General features: G+C 43.8%; 1 protein-coding gene across 12 annotated transcripts in view; it reads left to right on the top strand.

Moving 5' to 3' along the window:
• The window catches only part of ncam1b (neural cell adhesion molecule 1b), a 201892-nt gene that overhangs the window by 180531 nt on the left and 9164 nt on the right, over positions 1-12197 (top strand). For 5 of the 12 annotated variants that reach the window (XM_064302975.1, XM_064302977.1, XM_064302979.1 and 2 more), the window contains 3 exons: positions 603-727; positions 1510-1687; positions 11590-11791. In XM_064302975.1, coding sequence (XP_064159045.1) covers positions 603-727; positions 1510-1687; positions 11590-11791 — 505 coding nt within the window. Of the gene's footprint in view, positions 1-602; positions 728-1506; positions 1688-5090; positions 7317-11589; positions 11792-12197 lie in introns of those variants that run through there. The other 7 variants (XM_064302974.1, XM_064302976.1, XM_064302978.1 and 4 more) reach the window with 2 other exon arrangements.

Below are 12197 nucleotides of genomic sequence, written 5' to 3' on the forward strand. Positions count from 1 at the left end.
ACACTCACACACCCCTCCCCTTCGGCCTGGGATAATGTAATGTAATTAAATGTAATGCGGTAACATGTCCACACAACACACTGAATCTAATTAGCGAAGTGCTTGTTGTCAGGCCGCAAGCACCGATAATGAGGACTCCTGGCGGAATAGTCACATTTGCGCTACCTCCAGCGCAGCCCGAGCGCTAACGCGAAATTGCTAATGGATTAGGCCGCCCACCTCTGCTGTGGGTATCGATGAATTATAAATCATTCACATTCAGCCATAAACAAAACAACAACAAAGAAATACATTGAATCTGCCATTTTCCTTAACCTTGACTCACAATGAAATACCAGGTGTTAATTCATTTTCACCAAGACCGTTTGGTGAGTCAAGCAGTTTGTGAAAAACAAAGACGCGGTAACACTTTAGGTAAAGAGATATGTTAATTGAATACAGGCCATTGTGCGATAATAGAAAAATGCAGTGGAGGCTGAGTGTGCTGTTGAAAGTTGGCCTAGAACACTTGGAGTGAATTCCCACCTACTCTTAACAGTGGCCTGAGGGATGATGTGGCCTTCTATGGTCTCTGACTGGTCTGTCATCGCTGTTATTCCCAGGGGAACCAACCCCCCCTAAACTGGAAGGCCAGTTACAGGCCAGAGGCAACGCCCTCAAGGTCAACTGGATCAAGCAGGACGACGGGGGTTCACCCATCAAACACTACCTGGTCAGATACAAGACTGTGAGTATAACTGCTGAGATACATGGTCTGTGAGTGCATCTGTTTGGGTATAGCTTTGAGTGCATACCTAGTTGTTCAGTGCAGTCCGTAAGTATTTGTAGTAACACAATTTTTGTTGTTTTGGCTGTGTACTCCAGCACATTAGATTTTAAAATTAAACCATGAATATGAGGTTAAAGTGCAGTTGCTGTACTGTCAGTTTTTCATTTGAGGGTATTGACAAGCATATTAGGTGATTTGTGTAGGAATTAGAAAGAAAATAATGGATCACTGTCTCTAAAACATAACAAAATATCAGTGTCATAATTGGTATTGAATGCTTAAATCTCCTGGACAACCTCTCACATATGCCATGGGAACCCACTCTGAATGACAGAAATGAGAAATGTATATTTCCCCATTCAGATCTCTCTCCTGAAGCGTGGTGGTAATGAATATGTTTCTTAAATCTGGATCTTGCTGTGATGGTGTCTGGGAAAGTTGTATGATGTGATCAGATTTTATTTCATAAAATGTGTATTATTGTACTCTCTCCTCAGTTAGAGCACTGTAAGAACACAGCACAGCAGGGGATAGACCCTCAGTAAATTTAGGAGAAATACGAATACAAAGATGTAAGGAATATGAATAGAAAGGGTTTTCTTACTTTTAAAAGTAGTTTGGAAGGGACATAACCCACGGCCTTTAGGATTCTGGAGCGAGAGGTGGAGCTGAAGGGAGGGGGGAGTCATCGTTCCTCTGGGAGGGTCTGAGCGTTCGGGCCTGCCGTGTGTCCTCAGAAGGAGGGGGCGGAGTGGAAGCCGGAGATCCGGCTGCCCAGCAGCAGCGGCTACGTGGTGCTGAGCGAGCTGGACTGGGACACGGAGTACGAGGTGTACGTGGTGGCCGAGAACCTGCAGGGCAAGTCTCAGCCGGGGGCGCTCAGCTTCAGGACCTCCCCCGAGCCCACGGCCATCCCAGGTACCCCCGCGCTAGCCGCCGCCGCCGCCATAACACCAGCGCCCGCTCCCGCCCCTTAACACGCCGGGCCCTTCTCCCGCAGGGAGCGGGCCTCGAACCTGCTTACGGTGGAGTTCCTTCCCTGGTCCCCCTTTGTCAGCTGAGGGTGTTGGCACGTTTACAGTCAGTGCCTAAAAGCCCCGCCCACTTCCTGATTGCTTCTGGCTGCGTAGAGAGCGCTACCAGAGTCAAAGCCACAGACAGCTTTGCTTTGGTCTTTAGAGCTTTACAGCAGGCCTCTGGCTACTGTACTTCAGATGGCTCTGGGTCAGATGCCACTGTCTGTGTGCTCTTGCTTAAATTAAATACACAGGAAATGCACACTGTGTATGCTTTCTAAATCGTATTCTCGAAAGCCAAACCACAAATCATCATTCATGTCTCATTTATTGTTTTCTGGCAAAATTTGACACATTAGCAACCTTTGAGCAGGTGGTCAGTTATAGATGCAAGCCAAAACACACTGAATATCCCTGAGTACAGCGACAGTACTGGACAAGTGGAGTCAGGCATTTTTCTTTGAGCCTTTTATCAGCAATAATTAGCTTTTGCAACTGCCACAAAATCAGTAAATGAATTGAAATGTTTACCTTTTTTGAGTATTGGTTATAATTTTAGATTTGAGCAGCTTTTTTAATGCCCACATAACTACCGTAGTCAATATAAAAGACAAAGAGCCCGGGCTGTGAAGACATTAATCAGCTGGGACTATTTTATTACCTATTTTACTTCAGCAATTAATTAAACGAGAAGAAAACATCTGTGAAACGAGAAACAAGTGCATTAGCTCACTGATTTAATCATTTAAAGAAACAAACTTATGAGTAGACCTACACTGCATTTCAAGCCTGGCCTCAGGGTAAATTTAAAAAAAAAAGACTTCTAAAGACCAGATTTCAGTTTTACAATCAATAAAGGAAGTGACAGAGGACATTATTTCCCTTTGTGTCTGTTGTTTTATAGAGATGGGGTTTGGCTGACAGCTTTGATAAATTAAGGTTTACCCAGACAAAGCAGAAATGTTATTTAAATGTTGCTAAATGTTATAAATGGTGAACCTTGAACATGCTGCACTGTATGTTGAGTACATGTAAATCAGATCACTTAAAACTTTAATACTTTTGGCCTTCCTCTGGCTCTGTCTTGTTCATACATTTAAAATAATCGAAATGAAGTCGTTTTAATGAGAATTGTCATGACCTGAAGTGTGGTGAGCGTTGGGTGGGCTTTAGAGAATGGCAGAAGGTGCCAGGGATCAGTACTGGAAGGAACTCCACTGTGCGTTCGCCTTTAGCATACTGAAAAGTCTGTCTGATCTCCGATTGGCTTAGTTACAGCGGGACACCAGAAAATGGACTCCGGACACAATTCTTTTTTATTTTTTTTAAAGCTTTGATGTTTCAAATCAAAGGGTGCGACTCGAGGCGTCCTGTTGAAAGTGCATGACGGGGAGAGAAACGCACACACTTCTCCCAGGGCTTGGGCTTTGATAGCATCACCTCAGCCTGACGCCACGGCTGATTGGATGAGGAAACAGGGAGGCGGGGCCCTCTGTGGGTTTCACGCTGGATCACACGTAGACGCACCTGCCCCTCTGTCCTAACGGGAGTTAGACCCTGTGCTCGGCTGGACAGTTCAGTGTTCCAAAGAGTCGCTAGTTTGTTAGCTTAAGGCCGAGCTGTGTCCCTATGGAGAGGCTATCCCTCAGTTTTATGTATGTTTGGGAACCCTCGGGTGCCCTGTTTAGGGGTACGAAACCTCTGACCAGTGGGGACGCAGCTCCCGCCCCTCCCTGCCCCTGCCAATCACCACTCAACCCCTGCATGGTGGCACTAACAGAATTAAAATTAATGTGTGGTTTTATTATTTTTTTTGTTGCTTTTTTGGTTCTCTGTTTTAATGCTTATGCTGTACCGTGAGAGGAGTGCGAATAGAGAGGGGCCCGTCCTCTCATACAGAGGGTCGGGAGCCCTTCCCCTGCCGTAGCAGCGGGAGGTTTGGATCACACGGCGTTCTGGCGCAGCGGCTCTCGTGGGACACGCGGGGCCTCAGGGCAGCTCTCGCCCCAGCCGGCGCGCACCTGTGTTTGTGTGTGTGTGTGGAGCTGCGCGCCAGAGCGGCCCTTAGAGACAGCCTGACAGCCCGACACACTGGAGGAGAACATCTAGCATCAGATGGCTTCCAGTACCAAACACCGTACCGCAGCTGTGTCTGGTGTCAGACGGCACTTAGAGCAATGCACCATCGCAGTGTCGAGCCTTTCTGGGAAGATGCTCAGGTTGTCACAATGTGCCACTGGACCAGGAACAGCTGTCGTCTATAACCAGATCTGTTCTTTTCCTTTCCAAAAATTCACAAAAATTCACATGAATTCTCCCATGTTGTGGCTGTGATTTCATGATTGAACATTTTTCAGTTTTCGATGCGTCAGTCAAAGAGCATCCGGGTGTTCAAATTTTTAAAATCTAGATTTGACTTTGGATTTGAATATACTTCCACATGCAGGGAATGTCAAAGAAGACATGTTTGTGTGATCCAGATCTCCCAATCTGAGGTTGACGTGGAGAAAAGTAATGAAACTAATGCTACTGTATTTAGCCTAAGTGCTCAGTAATAATAAAAATTTAAAAATCATTTAATCTGGGTGATATTAACATAACCTCATCTCTTCACTCGCCAAAATAACAACATAGATCTTACACCTTATCCAGTTTGATTTGTTAAAGTTCTGTGGACAGCATTCCCTGATGCAAGCAATTGGGCTGTATCTGTATTCACCACCGTTACGTAAATGTGATTTTGTTTGGAAACGCAGAGCCAAAATGGCAGGTTTTCACAGCGATAAGGACTTATGTGCACTCAACCTTTGATCACATTTGCCAGGGAAGTTGTCCTATTTACATTTTTTGCGCTAGAATTTCTGCCCTGTGTCTCCCATCTCCATGTTTAAACAAAGAGATTCAAGCAAGCTTAAGAAAGCGTATTTGTAAATAAAAACACATTTTCTCAAACTTGCCTGAATCTTTTTTAAATTTTTTTTTTTTTGTTGTTTCAGTTTACTTTCAGACTTTCTGTATTTATGACTTATTTTTCTGTCTTTCTCTTTGTCTCTCTTTTTCTCTCTCTCTCTCCATTTTCCTCTCTCCCTTGCCCTCTTTCCCATCATCCTTCCTTTGTTTATCATCTGTCCGTTGGACCCCCTTTGGCCATTGCATTTGCATTGCATTGCATTTGCACTGTTTGTGAACTCCTTTTATTTAATGACCAATTGTGTTAAAACACACACACCAACACACACACATGTGCTGTTACTGGGCCTCCTTTGCTGGCCTGCCTCGCTGTGTGTGTGTCGGTATGTGGTCAGCTACCCTCGGCTGCTCCTCTGTGAAGCACACACTGCTGCTGCTGGTTCTGTCCTTGCTGACTCTGCCCTTGCTCTGTTAAACGGGGTCTTGCTGACGAAGAGGAGGAGGAGGAGGCCCCAGCCTTTTCTTCTCCCCGCCAGCCAACGGACTCCTCTGCCACTCCCACTCTCACCCAGCCAGACACGAGCAGGATGTCACTTTTATGCGAAAAGGGGACAAGCTAAGGTCGCTGCTACTTCTGTCTTTTTAATGCAGTCGAACCAAGGCGACCGTCTGTTTTCTTTTTTTTTTTTCCCTCCCCCAAATTATAACTACGATAGACCCTTTTCTGCCAGTATAATATTCAGCATTCATGTGCACTGTGTAAACCTGCTTTCTTATTTTGAGACCAGACGGCTTCTTCATCCGCCCCGGTGTTCAGTCTGGTCTCTGACACCTGTCTGCCTCACATAAAAGCGACGAATCCAGGCGCTAAAATAGCATGCGAGGCGTGCACTTCACACGCGGTTCCCATGCGCTGCTCCGTACCTCAGCGATAGAGATGGCTGCTGTTCACAGATTTTTCGATTAAAAAATAAATAAATAAAATTTAACCAGAGGTAGCAAACCCCGGTCCTAAAGAGTGACACTGTCTGTTGGTTGCTGACTTAATTTATCAGTTTAAACCATTGATTGTGTAGATATCTATCTTACCTAACCTGATTTCTTGGGTCTAAACTGGTTCATTTTTTTGCGTGAAAACTAAAACCAGCAAAAACCTGTGTCTCCTGGATCGCGGTTTGTCACCCCGGTTTTGTGCGATGTCTATGGTGGTAACCGATAAGGCGTGTCCCTGTCTTTGTGCACGGTTGTACGGTAAAGGTGTGATGCTTCATGCTGGGGGACATGGCTGGCTGCTTTTAGTCAGGCTGCAAGTTCACTCCTGATGAATGCTGGTCAGATATCCGAGAAGCTCAAAATGTCTCCATCTCCCTCTGTTACCCCACAGATTCTATGGCCTAAACAGATGGTCAGTTCCTACTTTGCTTTTGCCCTCTCTTCCTGAATATACTGTAGGTGGTTCCACTGCTATATTATGGTTTAAGTATATTTGTGAAAAGGTTGATAGAACAGGTTTCTGTGGGGGTAAGTGAACTGGGCTTGTGAGTCCAAGGTTGCAGTTTTGCATCCCAGGGGTGAGGGTCACTGCTGGTGTACTGCTAAGGTACAATTCAGCAAGGTAATTGCTGAGTTTCTTCAGCAAACATTCAGCTGCATGAATGGGTTGTATGTAAAGAACGTAAGCTCTGTACATTGCCCTGGATAAAAGCATTGGTCAAATACCTAAATTTCTGAAACATCCGTTGTCAGTCACTGGGCATGTCCCTTCATGAATATTCATAAGAGGGAAATTGGAATATTTCTGCTTGACCTTTAAGGGAGACAGGACTTTGAAAGCTAAGAAGGAGGAGCTGAGCATCTGTTGGGTGGGGTCATGCTTAACCCCTATGCTAGTCACAATACTGAAGCTGTATGTAAGTGAATTGCTGATCTTGTCAGTTTGTGAAGTGACACTGATTCAGCCATTTTCCTTTTTACCAGTGTACATAACTAACAATTTTAAACTTTTTGTGCTTTTACTGGTGGGGGGAGGGGGACAGGCTGGGAAACAATGCAACAAAAACAGCAAAGTTTTCAGTGCATTCTAATTTAAACACTGTGCTTATTTTAACGGAGTGATACTTTCAAGTTGTTTTTACACACACAATACAATTGATACTTTGCCTGATTCACCATATTTTATGATTTAACTTAATGTTTTTGTTTGTTTTTTGGTACAACGTTGTGTATTTCCATCTTGTTATTACTGTAGGTCCGAAACAAACTGTAACTTTCTTTGACCAAATAACAGCTAGTAATATAGTGACACTTCCAATATTTAAAAGCAGGACTTTTGTTTGTTTGTTTCTGTTTTTATTTTCTGAAACCATCTATGTTCCTGTAAAAATTCAAATCCTGTCTGTTTCTCCTTGTTGCTTTCTGGGAGGGGCGAGTTCATCCAGGAAGTGGCTTCATGGGCGGGTGTGTCAATCAGGGTTTGAAGTACAGGGTTGTGTGGCCCCATCTTGGTGTAGCATCCAGGACAGGTGGTGATGCTGTTTATGTAAAATTTGCTTTTCCCCAAATTTTTACGGAAAAATGTGGAAATAAAGATGCTTCTGGAGTCTGTGCTCCTGGAATTTAAATGGCCTCAGCTCCTGATTGAATTGTTATTTATAGTTCTATCTACTTATGCTTTGCTTTTTATTTATTTTATTGTTTTGCCGTAGTTTCATTATTTTAAGCATTTAACATTTCTGGGGTTTGTTGTGAGGTTGAGTCGAGCATGTTAGTCTTCTTGCCTTATAACTAACAAATGATATACCGATGGTCTAAACATGTATAAAACATTATGGGGGGAAATACCCTTGAATTCCATATGGTGGGAGGTATTCATGCGTATTATTTATTATGGCATAGTATATTATTATGGTATAGTGCAGTCAATGAAGAAACCAGGACTCAGGACCATGTGCAGCGTGTCCTGTTTGGTCAGGGGCTTACCTTTCAGAGCGATGTCTCCGCGCTCCTGGATGTCAGCGATCAGTCAGTTTTTTTTTTCCCCTGACGGAGACAAGGTGTCTCCTTTCCGGCAGGGCTGGTCTCCGTATTTGTTTCAGAGAGCAATCAGACAGCGAAGCATTGCCCTCACCTTTATCCCCCATCGCAAGTTCCCTGCGAAGCAGGGGGGGGTGGGGGGGGGGGGCACTTTTTCAGGAACGCGGAACACGGCCGTGATTTACGGCACTCGTTAAACGGATGAGAGGGCAAAAAAAAAAAGAAAGAAAGAAGGAAGAAACAGCCGGAGACAAAGTACAGCCTTGAGCTTGCCGCTGTGCCGTAGCCTCCATTTCCTCCCTGTGGCTAATCTAACGAGCTCATTTGATTCGGCTGTCAGTCGGCCTCCTCCAAGAGCAGGTCACCCATTTAGCACCGTCAAATACTGATAAAGCCCCGCCCCCACCCCACCCTGCTGGCTGCGTCAGTCTCGCCTGTGATGTCACTGCACGGGTCAGCCCTTCCGGTTCACGCCTAGCTTGAGAGAGTATCTAAAATAGCTAAAAGAATATATTTTGCGTCATACTCTTACTTGCGTCAAAACAAGTATGACTCAAAATTATGAGCGTCAGAAAAATTGATGGAATAAATAACAAGTAGGAATATATGAATTATTAAATTCAGTTGTCAAAGGATACTGCAAAGTTGGAGGATTTTATTGACCTGTGAAACAACAAAAATAATTGTTAGTTTATGTTTGATGAAATGGGTAAAAATACATGGAATCTACAGTTTATGCTTGAGAAGTTTATAATTTGATGTCTAATGAAGATTTCTGCACTGGGTACATAACATGAACATTTTAAAAATGGAATACATTCACTCTGACTTAAAATTATTTTTATTTTTATTAGCGTACTTTCCCCTGTTTAACTGTGTCATTTGTATTTCCTCACTACCTTTGGAGTGTAATAGTGAAATATGAACTACATCTCTGCACACTGAGAGCAGAGCAGGAAGGTCCTTGCTGTGAAATTGTGAATATGTTCATATTGCTGTGTCGTACGCAGCCGGTAACATGGCTGCCTTGGATTAAATGCTACTCCCCTCAACCGAATATCTTTGTAATTTACCTTTATTTAACCTTGCGAATCAACTGAGAAATCATTTGCAGTCTTACTTGCCTTGTCAAGTGGATAGGGAATGCAAAGAATTGTGGAGCCGGTTGGATATAAGGGTGTAGGCATGCGTTCAAATGGTAGTGTGCATGTTTTCGGGGATTCTGTCCTGGACTCAGGAATCAACACCCCAGCTCTTTTTGGGTCTTATAATGGCCACAGTCAGCATAGACCCGGCTTAACGGCTTCAAAAGGCAGCACCTTCTCCAGCACCGTGACCCAAACACTGTACGGTGTTGAGGGGCTCTCCCCGCTGGCCCACCACGTCCTCCTCCAGCCGTAACTCTCCGCTGTCTCTCTACCCGAGCCGTCCTTCGCTCAGCCGCATCACAGGGCCTCCCTCCTCGCCGCGTTCCCCGAACTGCGACGTGTCGCAGCAGCAAACTGGCGCCCGCGTAAGGAGCGGGAGCCAAGTCATCACACGGGCCGAGGCGCGTCTCGTTCAGGAGCGATCCCGCTCTCAGATAGCCAGGTTTCTGCTGCGCGGCGTTGGAGCGGCTCTGGGAGTCACGCAAACCAGGAGTTTGTATGTTCAGGTCCCACGTGGGCCACTGCCCGTGGGCCGCTGCTCCACCTGAGCTACATGGGGAAATATCCCGCTGGGTTAGCGGGTAACGTCGGAGGGGAAAATGTAAGCTATTCGTTTAGAGAAGGGTAGCTGCTAAGTAAGAAAGTAAAAAGAGAAAAAACTGTAATGAAATGGACTGATAGGAAACAGCTGTGTCGGAGCGAGGGATTTGGTAGTCGTGCTCAGGTGGCCTAGCTGCTTAACTGTGTAATTGTAAGTCACTCTGGATGAAATTAATACATAACCATGGGTGAAATTTCTCTCAAACAGCCAGATTCTCTCCTAATCTGCGTTTTTCACCCAGACCGGGAGGCCGCACGCGAGAAAGGAACCCGAATATTCAGCTCCTCGTGAATTGGCAACAAGTCTAAAATGCCGTAATCACAGTGGTTTCAGTGCCGCTTTTCCTTTCGTAGCATGAATGCAACGGTTTTAAAATTATGTTGGTTTTGTCCTTCTGTTCTGTCTTATTTTGTTGAAATACCTTGTCTGCATTTCTGAAGTCTGTGTAGATTCTGATTTAGTCAGGCTGCAAGTTCACTCCTGATGGTCACATTAAAGTAATAATGTCAGTCAGTGTTGACCATACTTATTACATAAACATCAGAGATTACTGTATTATACATGTGTACATGCTCAGATGTTCTTTGTTTTTTAATGTTTTATTGGTAATTATATAATTTAATTATGTTTTTGTGTGTGAGCATGTTTTTATTGAGGGTTTTTTATTGCAATTAATTGCTATTTGAAATACTCATAACGTACATCAAAGAAGTAGTAGGATAACAGGCTTAATGCGGTGCATCAAAGAGTAAATTATTTAACCTTTTTTGAAAGGTTCTTTTAGTTTGTTAATAACATTAATGAGGCTTTAGTGCTTTTAAAAGCGGACATTTATGCTTGTATTGACATGCTCTCATTGGTAGGCATATGTGGAAATTGTGTGGAAAGATTTAAATTAATTCTCATTCATTTTAACAGTAGGTGTTTAATTTGCAGTTAAATTGTATTTTTTATGTATTCCTCTCTTGGTAAGTAATTTATGTTTTAAAACACGAACAATTGAACGTACCATTTGTAACCTAATGTATTTTTTGAAAGATAAGTTATTATATATGAACAGACATTCTCATTTTAACTAATTGAAATGGGAGGGGGGAGGGGGAGGGGGAGGGTTTGGGTGGACATGCCCAACACTTCCCTTTGGCTGTGCCCGGTAAACCCAGGTTTTGATTTTGATTTTCTAATGATAATTCACTTGTTCCTGTCTCTGAGTTTGAAATGAAAAATGTCAGCCTTCCTCTGTTGCATTAGTGTCATGTAATAATAACTGTTAAGTATAAAACAGTGGCTGTTAGAGACATAAAATGATTCAAATGTATGCCTTTATTGACTGAAACTCACTTGAGTCACGTTGACTAAAAGAATGTGTGAAAATACATGCTGTGTGGCTCATCAAAGGGCAGTTGCATTGTAGAGTTCTCTTGTACAATTACACACTGTACAATTAAACTTGAACCAAACTGATCCGCCCCAAGAAATGAAGAAAAAAAACATGTAGGCTATTTTTAGAATATTTTTGTTTTGAGACATTTAGATTACATTGAGACAGATGAGAAGGTAGTAATTTTAAAGGGAATTGCTACCTAAGCCCTCTAGTGCAACGTGAGCAATCTGTGATTGGGAAGATAAAAGAATACAGTTGGTTTTTATGGTATATGGTGCTAAGCATGACTCAGAATGCATGACTAACACACCAAATGTTCTCGGTGCTTCTGTTTGGGTGACTGTGCATGCATTCTTTCACATGCTTAGCACCGTGTAACAAATGGAAGGTATGTTGTTCCACCACATATCAGTTGTTCACCTCCTTTGTGTTTCACACTGGTCATAAAATGCTGGTCATTTGTGGAGATGAAAAAACCACGTATTTACAAATAAAACATTAAAAATGTAAGTTAAATTCTGGGAGAAACAAAAACTAGGAGCAACATTTGATTTCACAACATTTGATGTCACATCATTTATTATTTGTTGTGCCATGTAGATTACATAGTGACAGATGAGAACTTGGTTATGAGGAAAAAATGGTTATGTGAGTTTTTTTGCACGACACTAAATATTCCGGACTCCTGGTCAGTGAAAACTCTTCGCCTCTCCCCCCCTCACCCAAAGACACGGACAGCTCGGGATTTGGCATGGGCGCCATTGCAGGGATCCTCATCGTGGTTTTTGTGCTCCTCCTGGTGGCCGTGGACGTCACCTGCTACTTCATCAACAAGTGCGGCCTCCTCATGTGCATCGCCGTCAACGTCTGCGGCAAGTCCGGTCCCGGGGCCAAGGCCAAGGACATGGAGGAGGGCAAGGCGGCCTTCACGTGAGTATCTACTCTGATTGGAGCTCCTGTGGTCCCACAGCCAGTGAAAACAAACTTGCCATTAATGTGCTGATTTGAAACATGTGAGTTGACTTATGACTTTGGTTCAAGGTACGATCAGTCAAATCACTAACCCTTTGAGAAGGCTGCTCATGAAGTGTGCTCCTCTGACTCTGGTCTGTGCGAGCTTGGCTCATGGGCTGCAGTGTGAATAGAACCAGCTGGGGAGATCACATACTTTGCAAGAAGAGGGCATGCTTGTCTTGACTATCTGTGGATATTTCAGCACATGCACGGCTGCGTATAATCGGCCATTCAATATTGTGGGGTGGGGGGGGACACACTACCCCTGCAGTAAACTGGATACGGTCCAAATGAATCCAATCCACAGTAAGTTAAGTTGTGT

The sequence above is a fragment of the Anguilla rostrata genome, chromosome 12 (assembly GCF_018555375.3).
Source record: "Anguilla rostrata isolate EN2019 chromosome 12, ASM1855537v3, whole genome shotgun sequence".
Classification (NCBI taxonomy): Eukaryota; Metazoa; Chordata; class Actinopteri; order Anguilliformes; family Anguillidae; genus Anguilla; species Anguilla rostrata.